At 51.0% G+C, this 20,607-nt stretch overlaps 1 protein-coding gene across 2 annotated transcripts in view; it reads right to left on the reverse strand.

Annotated features, from left to right (window-relative positions):
- The window catches only part of AGAP1 (ArfGAP with GTPase domain, ankyrin repeat and PH domain 1), a 549,698-nt gene that overhangs the window by 124,051 nt on the left and 405,040 nt on the right, over nt 1–20,607 (reverse strand). For both annotated transcript variants that reach the window (XM_047085687.1, XM_047085686.1), the window contains one exon: nt 7,300–7,461. In XM_047085687.1, the coding sequence (XP_046941643.1) occupies nt 7,300–7,461 (162 nt within the window). The remainder of the gene's footprint in view (nt 1–7,299; nt 7,462–20,607) is intronic.

The raw sequence follows: 20,607 nt of genomic DNA on the forward strand, positions 1-20,607 counted from the left end.
GCACTAAACCAGTTTAAGTAATGAGAAAGTTCCATCAGGAAGTCCTTATTGTTACAGAAAAATCGCTGGCATTTATGGGGGCTTCTCATGCCTTCTCCTTTTACGCAAGGTGGCGGCCACAATTAAAACAAGGAGCAGACATGAGGGGGGCTGCGGGAATGTTCCTGAAGGTTAACAGGCGCAAACCCAAGGTGACGTGTGACAGTAATGCCTGCATGGCTTTCATAAACCTCCCTTCCCTCCCCCTCCAGTGACCTCGAGACAACACGAAATTAAATGAGAAAACCCTGCGGACAGGAAGCAAGGCATGAACCACTTCCTCGGCCCTGACCCCATGCTGGCCGTGTGTGCCATCGCAGGTGACAAGGAGTGGCTGGCTGTGGCCAAGGAGAGAGGAAGAGTGAGGACGTCATGGGGACGAGACACTTCTGTGACAAAAGGAACAGACTGCCCCCCAGTCACGAGGTGCCAGGCGCCCCCAATGGCCCAGCGATGCCCCAAACTGTGGGACAGTCAACGCAGCCTGCTGGTCACAGGCTAAGAGAGCTTTCACGCACCTGGGTACTGCTTTCTGGTAATTCTAAGTATCCAGGAAGAAGCCTGGACAAGGCTCGTGCACAGTTCTTTATTTTCTCTCCAAAGTGCCTTCCAAAACCTCAGCTACTGAAGAAAAACAATTTTTTTCCTGAGGTAAAAGGTAACTGGTCCGGTACGGCCACACCCGTCCTCTTAGGAGTAGCTCAGTGAAGGCCAAAGTCCGTTTTGTGCCAAATCCGATCATCACCGGTGGGGCTTTAAGTTGTTGTGAACAGAGGATATTTGATGAAAAGGTGATGCTTTCTGCAGCACTTTATTAGATGAAAGAATCACGGGTACTCAATCTGCAGAATGTAAAATTAAGCTCTACAGCACATTACCTTTTCCTAACTTCGCTATTTTGTACTGCTTCAGAACGACCCAGGCCTCTTTTTTTCTTTTTAATTAAAAAAAAATTGGGGCGCCTGGGTGGCGCAGTCGGTTAAGCGTCCGACTTCAGCCAGGTCACGATCTCGCGCTCCATGAGTTCGAGCCCCGCGTCGGGCTCTGGGCTGATGGCTCAGAGCCTGGAGCCCGTTTCCGATTCTGTGTCTCCCTCTCTCTCTGCCCCTCCCCCGTTCATGCTCTGTCTCTCTCTGTCCCAAAAATAAATAAACGTTGAAAAAAAAAAATTAAAAAAAAAAATTTTATTTATTTTGAGAGAGAGGCAGGGAGAGAGGCTGAGCAGGGGAGGGGCAGAGAGAGGCAGAGAGAGAGTCTCAAGCAGGCTCCACGCTATTATCAGCTGTCAGTGCAGAGCCTGATGCAGGGATTGAAGTCACAAACCACTGGATCATGGCCTGAGCCAAAATCAAGAGTCAGTTGCTTAATCGACTGAGCCGCCCGGGTGCCCCTACCCAGGCTTCTTTAAAGATGGGTTTAAAAGGTAGCCGGTCTCTTGTGTAATGTGATCTCCAAGTTAAGGCTCTAAAGGACTGGAGGGAGAGAGAGAGGGGAGGGAGGAACGGAGTTTCACTTCTCGCGGGTCTCATGGAGCCCAACACATAGTGCTTCCTTGCTGCTGGCTGCTTGGTATTTGATGAAGAATAAGATGACTCACCACGTCAGGTTCTTCTGTGAGAGAGGGAAGGAAAACTCTGTGTGGCCCGACCTTTGCAACTTACAGTTAATGAGATTTGTACACAGGCTCGGGCCTCGCCTCCGATTGCTCAGCGAATGCAGCTGTGACGGCTTTTCTTTTTTTTTTTTTTAATTATCCTAAACGGAGAGAGGCCCTTGTGACTTTTCCTCCACAAGATAATATTTCAGTATCCATCCAGGATCAACCACACAATGGTTCTATAAAGACCCAGAATGAACAACCAAGGGATAAAATAAATTCTCTTCTGAGACTTTCAGAACAGAGGGCGGCGAACCCAAGGGGGAAAGACACCCGTCGGGATTTCTGCATACCCTCCTGTATACTAAGATTGGGCAAATCCAGACTGGCTCTGAGTTTTTAAAGGAAGGTCTCTGCTACGCAACTTCTGGATGTCATGATCCATATGAAAGGATCTTTACGTGGAATCTAAGAAATGTCGAGGAAGCGACTCTGTCTGCCCCACTCCTAGATTCAAAAGCCGCTCCACATACCTCAAAGACCTGCTTTTTGCCTGGTGGAAAGAGTCTGAGGCAGAGAATCAAGAGACAGTTCTGTCACCTACCAGCAACCTGACCCTGGACAAGAAAGCCACTTAACCTCTCTCTCCTTCCACCTTTTCACTGGGGAAACAGGGAAATTAGCACTTGACGCAAACTTGTATCCATGTTGCAAAACTAACGAGAACCACCAGAACTGGCACCAGAGAACGAGACTGCGGGGTCCACGGTTCCGTTTCAGAGATGGTGAGTCCCCAGTGGACCCCGGGTACGAAGTGGCCAAGGCAGGATCGCCATTCAAAGACGGTGCCAAAAGACGGCAAGTCGTTAACGGTCTGCGTGGTTCCCGCTGCCCAGGGGTTTCTGGGCACGTGCCCTCCAGCTTGGTTCTGTCGAGCCCAGGGCGTCCTTCTAGAGCCGGAATCCACCGCAGCCAGTGCGGTGCCCACTGCGGGGGACGGTGCCCCCACCTCTCAGGGTAGCCCTGACTCTCACAAAGTTTCCCTTTTAATATCCGAACCAAAATCCAGCTTCTTGAAGCTTCTGCCCAGCGGCCCCAAAGAAATCTACTCCTGGGCCAGCCAGGGTCCCTTCCATTATGTGAACATAGTTCGTGTCTCTCCTGCCACCGTCCTTTGTTGCAGCTCTTCTCCCACTCACTTCAAAGGTTCCCTCCGTGACATGGGCTGTCCCCACGCCCGGGCTCCCTGCCCACATCTGAATTGACCTTCATCGGTCTATAACCATCGTAGCGTACGGAGCCCGGATCTGAACATACAACGCTTTCCGAAATGTAATTAATTCTGAGCAAATCAAATCCAATTTAAAATCAAGATCACCAATACTTTAATATCCAATGTTCCCAACGGTCTATTAAATAGGAGTACGGGTAGAGATGGGATACGTGAATTTTAAAAAAAAAAAACGTAGTAACCACCTGCCCCTCTTTTATGGTGGTTAGAGGATGTTGGCTTCTAAGAGGCTCCCTCTTCTCAAAGTTAATCTCAGTGAGAAGGTGTCCTATGCCCGCCCAAAGTTAGCAACCTCAGCTATCAGCACTGGGAGCAACCAGGCATCCATCACTCTCCTGGAGTACTCTGCTTTATGTGACATATGGTGTCACTCTCACAAAGAGCGCACTGCCCTGGCTTGTACCTCACATTTCCTCCACGCCACAAGGAAGGGGCTCGATCGCTTTTAATTTTTGACTCTTTAAATGACACGAATAGTTATACATGAGCCCAGTGACTGGCTTGATCATCCAAACATCTGCTCTAGGGCTCATCATATACATCATGCATATACATACACAATCGAGTTGCGATTTGGAACTCCAAATATACGTAAAGATAAGGAATTGTTTTATGTTTATACTTCTGAAGATCAGAGTATCTGCTCCTATAACTTACTAGATTTCACCCCATTCATTTTAAGTTATAAATATATGTAAATGACTGTTTGACAGGTTACAGCACCTTTTTTTAAAAAATTTATTTTTGACAGAGAGAAAGAGAGAGAGACAGAAGGAGGAGAGGAGGGGCAGATAGAGAGAGAGGGAGACAAAGAATCCAAAGCAGGCTCCAGGCTCTGAGCCAGTCAGCACAGAGCCCGACACGGGGCTCGAACCCACGAGCTGTGAGATCATGACCTGAGCCAAAGTCGGACGCTCAACCGACTGAGCCCCCCAGGCGCCCTGGGTACACCATCATCTGCCACTGAGTGTGGAGTTTAATCGCTGTTCTTCAGCATAAGAGAACTAGGATAACTAACCACGAAAGCTGATGCTGCAAAAACCTGGCTAGAAGGGAGGTCCTTATTTCTATCAGGTAGACCGAGAGCCCCCGTGTGGACACAGGGTTTCTGGCTTTTGAGGCAACATAAATACTGATGATACGCACTTTTAGCTCATACTTTGGGAACACACACGCCACCGAGTTGAGGAACATCTGGCACCAGAATATTTGTGCTTGGCTGGGAGTCTAGGAAGGCTGTGTGGCGGGCTCCTTCCTGCACCCGGCTGGGAAATGATACCAAAGTGCGTTTAGGAAGCTCCGACCGCCCCGTTGGCCGGGCTTCGGTCAGGCCCTCGGGAGACGGTGCTGGGCAGTGCACACCCCTGCGCGAGAGGCTGCTGGTCTCCTACATTCCTGCAAGTCAGTGGCACGGACTTCCCCAGGGATTGCTAAGAGGCACGTAAGAGGCATGAGTCCCTGGCTTCCGTTGCCTCGTCTCTGCCTTTTCTGTCTCTGCCTTGAACCTGGACCTATGTGACTGGTGCTCTTTGGTTTCCGGTTGGGTTTAGTCAAAGCGGGGAGGAAGGGGATCAGAGAAATCAGGGAGAGGAATGAGGTTAGGGTGATCCTCTCGGGTCCCTCCCCACAGGCTGCATACGTCCCTCTCCTGAGGGTCGTTGTTCCCGACCGGAGGCGTTCTCCAGACAGCTCTCCCTCTGGGCCCTGATAACTGGCCCCCCCCCCATTGGCCCCTGGGGTTCCACACCACCCCTATAGAGATATAATTAAAATTAAACACTATCCTCTAAAAAGCAAACAAGTACAGCTAGCTTTAACTTCAAAAACAGATGGTTCAGTTAGACGGTTTACACTATTTACCTAAAGGAGCTACTAGTTTGTCAAGACTGTTAAAAAAATATTGTGTATCATTGAATCTAAAATGACCTCAATTGCAGGTTGCATTATGACTTCAGAGACGTTACAACGTGGGGAAAAAGTGTACCTTAGAAATAACGCAATATAGCGTGTCTCACAAAAATGACTCATTTACTGTTTTGTGCGTAACCTTTCCTAGGGAAAAATGATACGTTTTCTTTCTATAGAGAACCTGTTGCCTTATTTTCTACTGAAAAGATGTCACGGCCATTGGCGTTACAGGTACAATAATCTCTTAACTAGGAAGTGAGGGGCACAGTTTCCCTTCTGATCGTTGGTGTTGAATTTGTGAACACACGTCAACCATTACTCATCATCTATCCTCTCGACACCATTGTGACTTCTAATTTGGGTGTTTCTGTGGTGCCTGGAAGTCTGTCTTTCTGTCTGTGTCATCACCTCAGCAGTAACGCCTTTTGATGAAAGGGTCCGTGGTTGTTTTTGGATCGAGGATCTGTCTCAGCCTTATTACACGCTATTGCTCAGAGCACAGGGTACGATCCCGGTAACGCACGAAATGGGCTGGAAGCTTCTTAGGTGTCCAACAAGCTCATGGACACTTCTCAAACTTCCTTCGATTCCCCACTGGCTGACTGGGACACTGGTTTTAAGCAGGAGTCCAATCACACATGAAACTACTAATTCACTTTACGGCTGTATCTTATTCGCATGGCTTTCACTCTGTCAGGTGGGTAGGTGGGATACTTGGAAAGTGTGACGTATGGATAATGTACATTATACGTCGACCTGACAATCAGTGTCTACCAAGTGTCGCTCCTGGAAAAAAGTCATCAGTCTGAAACATGACACACCCAATAAGGTGTTTATCTGTGACCCGGACAGGAAGCCTTTCCCTAAAGCAAATCTTACTCTGCCCTTGGGTATGTGTGGCACACGTCACCCACCCTCATGAGAGGCCAGGCTTCTTCCTGGTTTTGCTCTAAGCCTCCTGTTAGGGTGGGGCGTGTCCACACGCCCCTGGCTATGGCCGGGGGGGGGGGGGGGGTGGCCTTTGCTAAAGGGCTGTTTGAAAGAGTCTCAGCAAGGCTCAGCATCTGGGGCCGATTCTCTTCCAGTGGGAAGGTCAGTAACGTCTGGGTGGGTGCTGTGATCCACAATCGTTATTTTTCACCACTGCTGATAGAACAGAATCATCCTCATTTGTCATAACAGGAAAATGTCGGTCTTTATTGGCTGAACTTATTAGCAGGGAGCCTATGGGAGGCAAAACGGTAAGAAATGTAAAGAAGGGCTTTCAGGCTCTTCCCCACTTGGCCGCCATGAGAGCAAGCTACTGGCCACTCTGAACGTCTGACCCCTCATTATGCAAGAAACCACACCGCCACTCAGCTCCCAGAATCGCGTAAACATCAAACTCTGCGCGTGCACCATAAACTCTGTTCCTTCCTTACTAGTGGATGCATTGTGGGCTTATAGGCTCCTCGCTGGCTATTAGGAAGGAATAAGCCACTTTCTCGAATGCTGCAAACTGTACTTCCGGACCAACGGGCAGAGGATTCAGAAAAAGCACGGCAGAAATGGGGAAAGAACAAGAGTAGAAGTTATAAAAGTATTTCTGGTGTGTGTGTGGAATCCTTGTTGAAAACAGACCCCTTCACTGCGGACGGTGCCACAAGTAACAATTCGTGGTCAACAAGAATGCTATGAAATTTTAATTTTCCTTTGAAGTATTTCTTCAGCTTGTTTTTTTTTTTTTTTTACAACTTCATTCATTTCGCCTCTCATAATGGGATGTATGTGTGTGTGTGTGTATCACCACTTTGTATCCCTGGAATAACAACATGTAAATCCATCTGAAGGAGCCACTTCAGAAAGGTCACATCTGGCCATCACCGAGAATAAAAATGAAGGACTTGACGTAAGCGAAAGGAGAATCAAGCCAAACCGTGATAAACCGTGACAGCTGGAGTATTAATAGAGGCCACAAAACAAAAAGAGTGGATAGACACTCACAGAAGGAGCGTGTATTCACAACAGGTGGCCAAAAGCCGGAACTGAGGTAGCTGTCTCGTAAGGATTGAGACCAGCCAGTATCAGAAAAGACTCCTAGAGTAGGAGAGGCAACAACCTTTATTGGAATAATACAACATGGCGCACCTCCCAGTTGGGAGTGGACGTGCTCGCCCCAGGGTGTGGAGGGAGGGCAAGACGGAGAACCTGGCCAGGCGTGTGACAGGGAGACCAGAGTTGCCTCACACCAGAGGACTGCCAGGAGGTAAGACAACTGATTTGGTTGAAAAATCTCGAGAATCAGTCAGCGACGAGAAGCTTCCAAGGGCCCCACTAGTGCCATCCTGTACAAAGAGGGCACACGCGGTGACCTGCGCTGCTGTGCATCTGTGGTTCTAAGGGTATGCGACTTCGCCAGTTTGAAAAAGAAAAATTAATTTTCCGAAATGCAGACTCTCACCCTGAAGTCCCCGGGAAGCCTTACCTTCAGCAGTGCCGGAGAGACCATCGGCCTTGAAGTTGCTGGTACTTTTCTTCCTTCGGTGCTTCTTTCTGTTGGCGTGAGGGGAGGGGGGCGGGTCGAGCTTGGGGCTGGTGGTGCTGGAGATACTTGGGCTGGAGCACACGGAGTCGCCCAGCCCCGTGTCTGCCATCAGACCGGAAAAGGCAAAAGAACGCAAAAGTTAACACTCGAAAAGAGGCAGGCTTTGCAAAAATATGAAAGCAATGTTCCTCCAATATCATATCAGGCCCCACAGGTACTACGTTAATGTGAGATCACTGGGTTGGAGGCCCAGAGCATCCAGTATTCAAACGTCACGGGGCCACCTGCTCTCATGCACCGCCTGCCATTCAAAAACAAGGCCTTTATTTCTGGATCATCTGTAGGCTGTGGAGAACTTAAAGTTCTCTACTTTGCCCGACTGGTGTTCTGGAAAAGGAAAGTGGGGAGTTCATGCGTTTCATTAGTTTATTTTTCTCTTCCCATAATTACACCGATACATTCATTAAAAGTAACTTAGAGATGTACAAGAATGCATAGAAGGCGTCCTCGTGGGGGGGTCTGGTTCTGTGCGTGCACACAGGACGGAGGGATTCCCGATTCTCGTAACTTCCACCCTCAACGTTAACACGACTGCAACACCCGTTTATTATTATCGAGAAATGGCACGCCACCTCACTCTCCCACCACGGCGGACCCGCCGATTCTTGATCCACTGAAGCTATTTATACAATTTTAAAACCAGTGCCCAGATGTGATAATTCACTACAGGGGAAACTCAATTTCTTATGTCCATTTTCCTCTTTATCAGAGAGAACAGCAGAGTAGTTCTCTTTGTTCAGGGAATGAACATGTAATTCAACCAGAAGGAGAAAGTGCTTTGAAAAAGTGATGGAGAAACACAACCAAACACCCGCAAAGCCTGAAGGATTCATGATTCAGCATCTCGGTAGCTCAAAAGACGGAAAGTTTGCTGCAAAGTACTTAATTTGTTCAACTAGTACGTTCTGCACACCGACTGTGGGCCGTGTTTGTAGAAGCTTGGGATCCATCACTGAGAAAGACAGAAAAAGAGTCCCTCCCCAGATACATTAGAAGGTGGTAAAGTATCATGAAAAGGAGCAGGGCTGCACGGAGGCTGGGCCACCCCAAAGTTCCCGCAGGGTAACCTGGGAACATCTGATGGCACGAGACCCCGGAGACTGGTCAACAGGGTCCACTGAAACACTGGCAACGAACCATTTTAAGGAGTCTCAGGAAGAGTGACAACTGGATGTCTCAGGGATCTGCCCTCCCCCAAAACTGACTTCCCTCTACTTGCCCTCCCAGGCCAGACATCTGGTAAACCTCACTGGGTAACTTTGCCCAAGGAGTAGCAAGCAGGCCTGAGTCCCCTCTTGGCTGCTTCTGTCCCTGTTTTGGGTGAGGGACACAGGCCTGAGAAGGCTGGGGCTAGAAGAGGAGTCTTTATTCACAAAGTCACCATTTCTTTTTGGTATGGCCTTTCGAGCTCGCCCCTGCTCTCCATTTAAGCCACAGTTGCCCTTGGTCCCGTCCTTGCCCCCCCTGGCCTGGACGGAGCAGCTGATGTGTCTCTTTTCTTCGGGCATTCTGTCTTCTTTTCCCAGACTTTTTTCTACAATATTCATCTTCTAAAAGCAGCAATTCTACATATTTTAAAAATACTAGAGCCCACTGGATAGCAGATGAAAACTGTAAATATCCCAGAGAAAAAGGCTATTCTAATTAACACGTTGCACACAATTTCAGAGAGTTCAGAGTCCGCCTGGTGCTGCCAAGGGGTGTTGGGACAAGAGCGTCAGCTGGTCCTAAGCCTCCTAAAGCTGGTCCAACCCACTTAGGATGTTACTCCACACTCACACCTTATCATGATTTAATTTCTGTCCATTTCACCCATTTTCCGCCCAGATTTCAAAAGTCTTCATTCACTCTCTGACCATTAAGGGTTAAGGGTCTACCCTGTGTCAGGCACGGGAGCATAGTTGTCACAATGACTGTCCCCACAATAGGAGAACAGTTGTCACGATGACCGTCCCCACTATCCATCCTGGAGGTGGATGAGGAAAACAGGCAATGACAACTGCCCTTGTACTATTTTACTCTGGCCCTTGGGCACCCACTCAATTCAGAGCACCATTTTCATTCCCAACTGTGCGTCCCAACCCACATGTCACCCCCACTGCTGTGACGCTCTCTCCCAAACTAACATTTCTCATCCCTGAACCACTGACCCCGAAGATGGGCTTTCTGCACGTGGACGTCTGTCAGTTACCTGCATCTAAGTGGCACGCCTGTTCCCTAGGGCAGTTAGACGCCCGTTTCCCCCATATGATACTGAGCGTGGAGCGGCTGCCCCAGGTCCCTCCCATTCTCTTTTTCTTTTAAAGTTTATTTATTTGTTTACTTGAGAGAGAGAGCGAGAGAGCGAGAGAGAGAGCGAGCGTGTTGGGGAAGGGCAGAGAGCGAGAGAATCCCAAGCAGACTCTGCACCGGCAGCACAGAACCTGACATGGGGCTCGAACTCACAAACACTCGCGATCACAACCAAGGGCTGGACTCTCAACCGACCTGAGCCACCCAGGCACCCCCCCCCCGCCCCAGTTCTTTTTTAAGGCACGTACCAACACTTCTGGATCAGATGCTCAGAATACACATGCGAGTTGTGCATGGTCACAGAACAGCTTCCATATGTGTGTGGTGGCTCTATTTCTGGGCTCTCTAGGCTCTTCCAACACTCCGCCCATATGTCTCTACGGTAGCAGCATGTGATCTGGAATGCGACGGCTGGGCCATCCTGGTTCCTCACAGGGTAGGGCAGGGCCCTGCACATCATTATCCTTCACGACTGCCTTGCCTATTTACTCCTGGCTGCCTCGAGCACACAACTTCGTACATCCACCCAAGGCGACAGAGAAGACATTAAAGAGGGAGGGGTCCAAACCGAGCCCCAAATTTCAGAGGCGGTAATCCACACCAGGAAGCACCGGGGAGACCGGCGAACGAGACCCGGGTACGGCAGGTCACCTGTGAAGCCAGCTCCCGGATCCTCGGACTTGCTGATAAACCACCAAACACTCTTGTCAAATACGTGGGCGTCCAACCTAGTCATGTTTTTGATGATTTTAAAACAACAAAGGGAAATCTATGTAATGTTTTTTCTCCTCAACGAACTATTCTGCTTAATTAAATTGCTGTTCCCTTTTCTATATATATACAAAGCACTTCTCTAACAATCTGTTTATTTTTAATGTTTTATTTATTTTGAGAGAGAGAGAGAGAGAGAGAAAATCCTGAGCAGGCTCCGTGCTGTCTGCGCAGAGCCCAACGCAGGGCTCGATGCCAGGAACCTCAAGATCATGACCTGAGCCCAAATCAAGACGCTGATGCTCAACCGACTGAGCCACCCAGGTGCCCCTCTCACAATGTACTTTAGAATCCTACTTGGGAATGACCTTGCGCTCACGGGTATATTGGTCATAACTCACCCTCCTGTGGAACAAAACGACAGGTGTCTGTTTCTAGGGATGCCCCTCCATTCCAGATTCAGAAAACTGTTCCTAGAGATCATCGTCAGGGACACGGCGATCTCATTACCGAGTTATCTGGGCATCTTGGGATATCTGTAACTCAGGGAGAATTCTCTGGCTGACTCGCTTGGGGCAAGTAGCTGAGTGGCAGTCTTGAGAAGGAAACGCACCAGTCATGACACCCACCCTCCCCCGAGGGACCAGCGGCAGCCTTTACCGCAAGCCTTCTCTTCCATGGGGAAGCTTCAAGGCCAGCGCGTCATCCGCCTGTGGCTCCGTGTTTCCACTAAGCCACCGGCTCTCCATCGGAAACCCCTGCCCAGGGACATCTGGTCACGTCTGCAGACACTTTGGGTTCTCGACAGAGACAGGTGGAGGCGCTCCAGGCACGGACTAGGGAGAAGCCAGGGACGCTGAAGAATGCGCCAGGACACAAAGGACGGCTCCCGCCACAAAAACCCGCCTGCTCTAAAACGGCCATGGTGAGACAAGTGCGGAATCAGAACTGCTCTTTTGTTCTTCATCGCCCTCTCAGACTCGTCCGGGAGTTACGGGCTGTCCGTGCAAACTCCCTTGCACGAGCGAACTCCTCGGGACGCTCGCTTCAGCTGGTAGGACCTGGCTCTCCCCTGGGGACACACCTCTCAGGTGACGGCACTGGTAGCCCCCCCCCCACCCCCCTCAACCGGACACACAGGTGCGGCTTGCAAGCCACTCTTCCTCCAGCCCCGGCCTCCTAGACACCATTCCCTGGACGGTTCCGCTCACACCCGCCACGCCGACCCCCTGGCTTATGCCCCTTGGCTCACGGACTGCCCGGCAGCCGCTCACCCCATCCTCACGAGTGATGCCGTCCAGATCTTCCGAGGTGACCCCCACTGCAGCGGCCTGGCCTCTCGAGCCTCCCCCTTGCTAAGCTCTTTCCTTCCATCCAGCCCTCATGGTTCTAACCCAGACCCACCACCACGAGCCGGCTGTTCTGGGTCTTATTTTTGTCTTCCCAGCTCACTTACACCGGGACCCACACTCTGAGGGTTATGCTGGTGACACTCTCCTCCCTCTGCCTTTCCTGACCCTTAGCCCGACTTGACTGCTAGTTTCCACCCTGCACCTGGCTCAGCACCTGTCCTCAGGCCCCGTGGGGGGGGGGGGGGAGGGAGGAAACAGCCTCACACTCACTGGCCTCCTCTATCTTTATGACCCCCAAACTGGGCCAGGCTGGACTGGAGGCCAGACCTCTGGCCTGCCCTTGGATGCACGAGGAAACTGAATAAAGCCACTCCCTGCTCTGCAAGAGGCTGTACCACACCTTCTCCATTCTCCTTAAATGCCCCACACCTCACTCCATCCCCCACAGAGACATCATTTTTCATTTTGCTGAAGACAAAAGAAAAATCCCCCAAAAGCAGCAATCAGAAGTGAGCATTCCCCTTCCTGTGCCGGTCCCTGATGGACCTGGGACCTCCCTGCAACTGGGAGCTGGATTCCACCCCATTTTGCCGCTGGAGTGTCTTGGCCCCCAGCCTCTCCTACCCTCCCCGGGCTGCATCAAACGTGCTGTATTATTGTATTGTCTCTCGTTTCTAACAAAACCCTCCATGACCCCATGCCCTCGCCCAGCCACCACCTGATTTCTGATCCTTTTCAAAGCACAGCCCCTCTCTGCTGTTTGTGTCTGGTCATGGCTGACCCCTGCTCCCGTCAAGCCGCTGCCCCAGCCCCAGCAGTGGACCGGCCACAGAGGGACTGTGTGGGTCTTGGGAGCACCCCACATAACTCCTCACCCCCTCCTTCATGGGGAAGCCAAAGCGAGCTTGACGCTTGTCAGATTACAGGGGAACTAGGAAGGCGCAGGTCTTAGAAGTCCAAGGAGAGGCCCCTCGAGAGGCTCCCCCATTCCGGCCACGGCCCCCAGCTGCCTCACATCCAGCCCCACCCGCCTCACGTGCCAGGTGGCGCTCACCACGTGTGACAGCGCATCACCCACACACGCGTCTCCTCGTTGACAAATGCCTCCTGGAGAGTGCGCGAGCCTCACGAAGGCAGGGACTTGGGCTCAACCTCGTTACCGGGACACAGCCTGGAGGAGACACTGGATGAAAATGGGACTTCTGCGCGTATTTGTGGAATTAAGTTTTATACAGAACTGACGACCTCCCTTCCAGAGGTGCTCATGCAGGTGGATGGTACTACTTCCCGGAGGATAACCGAGAAGTGCGATCAACTTTGTGACTTCGTTTTAAAACCACAAGCATGCTTGTGTCAAGCCAGCTGTGCGACTTTCCAGCAGTCCGGGACCTATTTTTCGGTGAGCATCTAACACCCGGAATGAAATCTATTTACGCTGCGAGAGTATTTCCCTTAAAGAAGCCGTACAGGTGACACAAACACTTCACGGGCACCGAGTACTCTATGAGCCAACTCTATCCAGGCACCTGGGGTTCATCAAAGAAAAAAGGGGGGAACCCCTGCCCCGCGGAGCCAATTTCTAAGGAGCAAATGGATGCCGATCTAATTTCTTGCTTGGTGCCTTCACAAAAGACTGCTTTTCTGGGGCCACGCTACTCAGAGAACGAAGAGAGGGATCATGTGTCCAGGGAGCATGTCAGCTGCACGGGTGTAACGGTGGGCTAACACAAGCACCCCGGCACGCAGACAGAGGTAAGGTAAGGAGCCGTCTGAACGCCCACCTTCCTGGGTCAAGCAGGCAGGCCAGCCCTGTGGCATCCCCGGAGAAACAGAAATGTGACTCGGGACCCCTGCCTGGGCTGTCAGGACTCAGAGATGGAGAGTGACAGGGAGACAAAGGACCACTGAGTCAGGAGGAGGCTCTAGGGAGCGGTGGGGGGAAAACCGGAAACACGAGCCCGAACCTGGCCGCGGGAGGGAGGCGAGTGTCTGAGAGGACACAGGGTTGTCATGAGAACGCAAAAGCAGGATCAGCACCGGTAAGCCCCGTACATTCCACTGCAGATGAGGAATAAACGATGTGCACACAGTACACGCGAATCCAGCAGTCCTTCCCATCCGCCGCCTGACCTGCTGCTCGTAGGGGCTGGGTCCCACAGAGAGTGCCATCCGTGCCCCGATTTAGAGCTGACAAGCTGGGGCCGTGACTTTCCTCCGTCTACCGTCTCCTGTAGACGCTTCCCGCCTCTGTCCACCACCCTCTCCCCGCCTGTGTCGATGCCCCAACGCCCCATGGCCCGGGCCCTGGAAATTTCATTGCACGGGTAGCGGCCACCTGGAGGCTGGGTGTCTCCGGAGGGTGGGCCGAGGCGGGGCGGGGCCACAAGTGCCTGGAAAAAGCAGATGATCCGGGCCAGGGTCAGCGGGAGCAGGCGCAGCTCAGGAGTGGACGCGAGGGGGCCACAACCGCGGCACAGAGGAGCCGATCCCGGTGGCCAACAGACAGGGGTCGAGGAGGGGCAGGGCCCTGGGTCAGGGAGGCCGCGGCAGGAGACAGGACTCTGGCCGGCCAGCCTGTGCTTGAGGCTGGGGCTGGGTCATGCCGAGAAAGCTCCGGTTTCTAGTTAAGTGGGTCTCGAGCTGCCGTACCGATGCCCCTGGCTTCCAGATCCCGAAAACTCCCTTTCAACAGGAGTTGTGTAACATTCCTCCGGTTTAAAATATGAGCAATCAAAACGTACTAGGCTTCCATGCTGTGCTTTTCCATTTCCGACGACTCTTCCTGCCTGACAAGGTATCCCTCAAAGTGAAAGAGGCCCGGAAAGCCCAGCCTCAGACACTGTAAATGAGCTCTAGCCACAGCCCACGGAACGCAATCCGCTCCTCCTGACTGAATACAAATAATGCATTTTATTTTGTATCAATTACTGGGCACCGGGACAGGCGCCGACGGTCGACGGCGCTAAGTACGGGCGGGTCGAAGCGAAGGGAAGGGAGGCATGCCAAATTAAAAAAGGCGAGCGCCTCATTACTCCACATCTAAACCGGCTTTGACGGAGGGCCTTGGGAGTCCCCAGGATGCGCGGCGCGGGGCCGGGATGGGCTGGTCCGCTGGCATCCCGCGTGCTCAATGCCAGCCATTAGTTCTTCCCAATCGGGCATCAATGTTCAACGCACACCCCAAAAAATATATAATATGAGCAATAATGATAACAATCTGCAGTCTCTCCAGGCTCCGGGATGTGAAGTAGGAGTCAAAGACGCGCCTCACTTTTCACTCGGGGAGCTGACAAGCATGACCAGAGGGGAATAAAATAACATTCCGTTCGCATAAATATCAAGCAGCCTGCTGGAGACTGATGGCCAGGAATGTATTCTTAGCTATCATTCCGGCAGACAGGCCCAAGGACACTCATAACTTATTTTACAATCATTTAGTTTCAGCTCAAGTGGAAAACGTGACAACTTATCTCTGCTGACAAGATGCCATATCGAACCTTACAATTAACTCTCCTCCGATTATCTGCCCAGCCGATCATTAGCTGGGCCATTTCTGATGAACTGTTGCAGGGAGCTTGCCTCGGTGAGAGCTGTCACTGCCAGGTGGGTGTAGATAGGTTTTTGATATCCCGGCTGATACTCCCATACACGGGGGTTCCGTGCATGTGATTTCCAAGGCCCTGCTGCTCCCCAGCGTCTGGAAACGTGTCTGCCTTGGGGGAGGCGTCCTTCGGCCCCGCGCCGGAAAGGGGCGGTGTCCCCCCGCGACTGTGTGACCGCACCCGCCACCTGCTACCACTGTTGCCGTTGGCCGTCCCGACACCCATCCCCGGTCCCCAGCGCGGTCAGAGGTCAGGCCGTTCCCAGACTCTGGAGGCAGTGCCTCTCCCCACTCTGCCTTAGTGGGCCTGGTTTGGAGAAGGGACGCCAAGAAGTTGCTGCAGGAAGCCACCCACACCACCGGACGTGCTGCTGGTGGTCCCAAGGGCTGGCTGGCTGTGAATTTCCCAGGTGTTGAAGAGAGACAAACACACCTTACAGTTTATACTGAAAAGGAGGATACGGATCTGTAGAAAAACAAAGGAACAGGAAACGGGAAGAGCACAGGTGGACGGATACCAGCCCTCCTCTCTCTCTCTTGCGTTCACATATACCCTAACTCACTCATTTGGCAGTATCAGGTACGAGATATTCCTAAAAATCCTTTTTATTTTGGTATTAAAAGAATTCAAAGTGATCAAAGGCAGGGCTATTTGTCGGGGCTGGGTTGGGGCTGGGGGCATCAGTTGAGGGCTAAGACCTTCCAACAACTCAAGATGAGGGCATGTAGGAGCCAGTGAATTAAAACACATTTCCTTCGAGACAAGGCCGACGATATAAAGCTAATTTGGATCTTTAAGAAGGGCTCTGTCCTTTCTGAACCTCAGAGAGATGTGCAGGCTGGTAAATAAAGAACAGGCCACCTCTGCCATCCAAGGAAATCACAACATCCCGGCCTCTGTTAAAAGGTGAGTGTGAAGTGAAGTTCAAAACCTCGCCCCTTCTCACAGTCCTTTTGACGGGAGCTTTCAACAGGAGGAGGTTTACTTGAATCCCAATCTCTGAAGATGTTTCAGAGACTGGTATATTGTCCGGTTCCCTTTGCCGCTCACGGCGCTCACACAGAGGTACACGGTGTCAGAAGAAGGGGCAGCGGGGACACGATGGGGGTTCGAGGAAGATGACAGGTGTTGGGGGAAGGAAGAGACACCACAGTGTTAGACGGAGTTACAAAGTGGGGAGGAAAGGAACACAATAGGAGGAGGCCAGAATGGAGAGAAAATGTGGGGGAGAACCATCTCCTACCTGGGCCGCGTTCAGTCACCCCAACACGGCTCCGTAAATAAAGCTGAAGCGTGGGACGCGATCTTCATTTACGTGAAGCCCTTACTTACGGAGACGTGTTTCTGTGACAGCCTTAAGCATACAAGTACAAGTTCTGATCACTAATTAGGGTACAGGATTTTTTCCCTGAGGTGACGGGAACGTTCTAGGAAGGACCGTGTGATGGTGGCGTACCTCTGGGAAAGCGCCGAAACTCCTGAATTGTACACTTTACACGAGTGAAGTGTAGCGTTACGTGGCTTTTATCTCAATGAAGCTGTTAAAAAGAAAAAAAAAAAAGCGGGGCGGGGGGGATGGTCACTGTGTTAAGGGCTAGGAGACAAAGAAAACAAAAAAGGTCAACTTCACAGTCTAGCAAGATGCAGATGACATCAGAATGAGGTCAGGACGGGGGCCTGGGGACACTCACACACTTCAGCTAGAGTCGCCATTCACTGGACTTGGGCCTCAAAGCTGAGTGGGGGACGGGGGAGCGATGTGCCGGTCTGGGCCTCCAGCCACCTGACAGGACCCGGCTCTGTGCTTCAGGTGAATGGTAGGCCCTGGAATGTTCTGTCCTTCCCTGAGGGAGCTGTCCCAGTTTCCCCCTCATCCTACGGAGCACAGCACACACCGGCGGGCAGGACGGCCTTGTTCCTCTCAAGTCTCTTTGGTTTTCTCTCATGCCGGATGGCCAGCTTGCGCTGAAATATCACAATCTCATCTTAGGGGATGAAAGGCAGGGTCTGCAGTGGTTGGGCAAGGCCGACGGCCTGAAGGAGCCAATGCTGGGAACGTACTGGGAAGGGGTAGGCTAGGGAATGCAAGTCAGGATTTCGCACTCGAGGGTCAAAAATCAAATTGTTCTCTGGTTGATTCTGAGCTGAATGCAACATAAAGCTTAAATTAATCCAGCTCACTCCGAGGGGTGCAAGGGCGCTCTGAGCCGTTGGGTAGAGATGAAATCATTTCAAGAGGTTCCTGTTTCTTTCCAGCCTTATCTCTTTTTACATAATCAGCCACAACCATTTCTCGAGTTTGGTGGTCGTGACTAGTCAGTTACAAAAGAGATTCTGTTTCACGTGGGAGGGTCTACCGGCCGGCCAAGCAGGCTGGGGGAAGACTGAGCGTGTCTAGAAGAAAACTCAATTAGAGAAGTTAATTAAATGGACACGCTCCCTCTTTGATAACGTAAATTCCCCTCTTTAGGAATTTAGCAGTTTCTCCTAAAAGAGACGTGGAGTCAAACTGCCAACTGCTGCCCTAGGAAGTGTCCCTGCGTGAGGCAGAAAAATCTAGCTTTTCAGTTAGGCAAGGCCATGGAGGGCTCTGTCCAGGGTCCTGAACACGTTCCATCCACCCGTTCTGTTCAAGGTACAGAAAGGCACCAAACTAAGGCTGCTTCTTCAGGGCACATCCCTGTTCTTAACCTGCTGACATCATGTGGTTTGAAAAAAAAATAAGAGTCCTGGTGTCCTCAGCTTTAAGAAAACCTGATACACAGACGCCCAGATTAGAAAAGGAGGTAATCTGGTCGTGACCTATCCCACTGCTCCAGGGTCAACTACAGGTTTAAAAACAAAAACAAAAACATCAGAAAGAACAGAGTATGTCTCTTACTTTGCTTAATTATTTCACTACTGCCTAGTGAAATAATTTTGATCAAAACCAACACTTGCATACAGCTTGATCTTTGGAATTATTACATTAGGACAGTTTTCAAGGCGTGGGCATAAGAAAATAATTATCTGTGGGGCTCTGGGTATGTGTTGCTAAGCCGCTTCTAGGAATTCCACGCTTCTCTCACTAGCTGTGCGTGAGGTCATCCAGACCACCAAGTCCTTGAGCTTGCATACTGTCTGCTGGCCAATTTTCATTTCAGCTCCTCCCCTGCCCACCTCCACGAAGATGCTCACGGTACTCCAGAATGGCCAACACCAAGTGGAATGAGACAGAAGCATATCGAGGGCAGGGGGGCAGCCACAATGTGTTCCATGAAGAGGAACCAGCACAGCTGCAGAATCAGAAAGGCAGTTCAAAATCCTAGCCTGGCCACTGGCTATGTGACTTAGGGAAATTCATCTCCATCAGTCTCAATTTCTTCACGAGTCAAATGGGCAAAACAGCCCCCTGAACACCTGCTCTTGGTCCGTCATACTCCAACCTGGTCTTTCTCTGTCTTGGTCGATAGCAACTCCAGCTTCCTGCTGTTCAGCACAGGGGCCCTGGGTTGCCCTGCCTCCTCCCTTCCTCTTACACCCCACCCCAACCCAAGAGGACATAGCACCACGCAGTACTTTGGCCTGTGCTCAGTGTGGTGGCAGTCAGGTGCCAAGCAAACGGACAGGCAGAAGCACTCGGCAGCATCATCAGGCTCTCTTCTGGAACTGTAACAACACAAGTACACAAAACACAGCTCCTGTCCTAGATGGCTTACATTTCAGTGCAAAACTATTACCGACACACACAGAACACACTCACACACATTCACACACATCAGTGGAATGGTGGTAGGTGCTGTGGACAGACGAAACACAGGGGCAGAGGCGGAACCTAGGCGGAGGCTGGGGGGGGCAGTTGCTGGCACACCTCTAGCTGCTCTGAATCCTGAAAAACATGCTAGCATGGCCACAGAGGGTGGTCAAGTTTTCTAGAACAATCATCATCCAAGAAGCTGAAAACTAAGGACTCTCAACACAGAAAACCACACACCCCAATACCAAAATATTACAAATGTAAGGGGGAAAGTATGGCAACTATTTGAAAGGATCTTGGGAGATTTACTTTGAGAAATGCCACAACTAAAGCTAGACAAACTATAGTGCTGGAAACAGGCAGGGAGAGGGCCAGACGATCTTCACCATGACCTCCCGGCCCCTCTTCCCACCCCCTTTCAACATGGCCCTCCTATCTTTGCTTTCTGAGAACTGTGATTTGGTCTGTTGGTGTTTCCCTTATGCGGTAGCGTCCCTCTGATTTTTTTGACTTCTTCATGTGTGCCTAGTAGCCAGTAGGCATCAACGAGCAAAAATAGGTACTCAGTAAAAAGGTCTTTCAAAAAAAGAACGTCTCAAGACACAAATGGTAGTACAAAGAACATAAATTTGAGTCAAGTTGTTTTGAAAGCCAGAGGAAACAAAAATCCAGTCTATCTAGAGCTGTGCCTTTAACACCCGGGCATTTTAAATATTATTTAAATGCCCGCTGAAACTATCCTCACAGTTTTAAGCACTTTGCAGAATAAATTTATTCTGCAAAAATGATAAATTGTATCTTCTTAAAATGAGCTCAATTCCCCTCAGGCATCCCATGTAACATTTTGTTATGTTTGAAGTCAATGGTGGTTATTTTCTTCTTGAATGAAATCAAATGCTAATTTGCGAAGTCAGAAACGATGTCTTGTCGCCATTTAAAAGAGTACTTGAAAAACTTCTTGCTCTATGTAATTCCACTACTCTCTCCTAAGCCGGGGGACAGGCAGCTTGATTATGAAAAGGGACCCTTAGGGCTCCCAAGCTTTTACTGATGGCGGGTGGCATGCCATCAGAGGAGTCAGTGATTGTACTGTGGTATCAGGTGGCTCAAACGGAAAGCCTGGCCACCTGAAAAGAGGCCCTACACGCCTCAGAAACTCCATGCCCTTCCGCCACACCTGGGCCCTAACAATAGCTCCAGTCAATGGGCTTGAGGTTACTGAGCGGGACTCCCCTGCTTCTTGAGCCCGCTCAGCCCGTGGGGGAACTTGGAAGGGTTGGGTTCCATCGGTAATCCATCCACAGGAAACCCTGGAGTTGACGGGAGGGCAGCCTTGCAATGACTCAGGACCACAGGTGATGATGGAGTTCAGCACTCAGAGGGGCCTGACCTTGACTATACGTTCAGGGCATGCGTGCCTGTGCATGTGCAGACGCCAGACGTTTACAGATTCAATAAACAACTACCCAGTGCCTGGCTTGAGGGGGGTACTGTT

The sequence above is a fragment of the Lynx rufus genome, unplaced genomic scaffold (assembly GCF_022079265.1).
Source record: "Lynx rufus isolate CCGP_SWC_20201006 ecotype Redwood Valley unplaced genomic scaffold, mLynRuf1.p SCAF_2, whole genome shotgun sequence".
NCBI classification, from domain to species: Eukaryota; Metazoa; Chordata; class Mammalia; order Carnivora; family Felidae; genus Lynx; species Lynx rufus.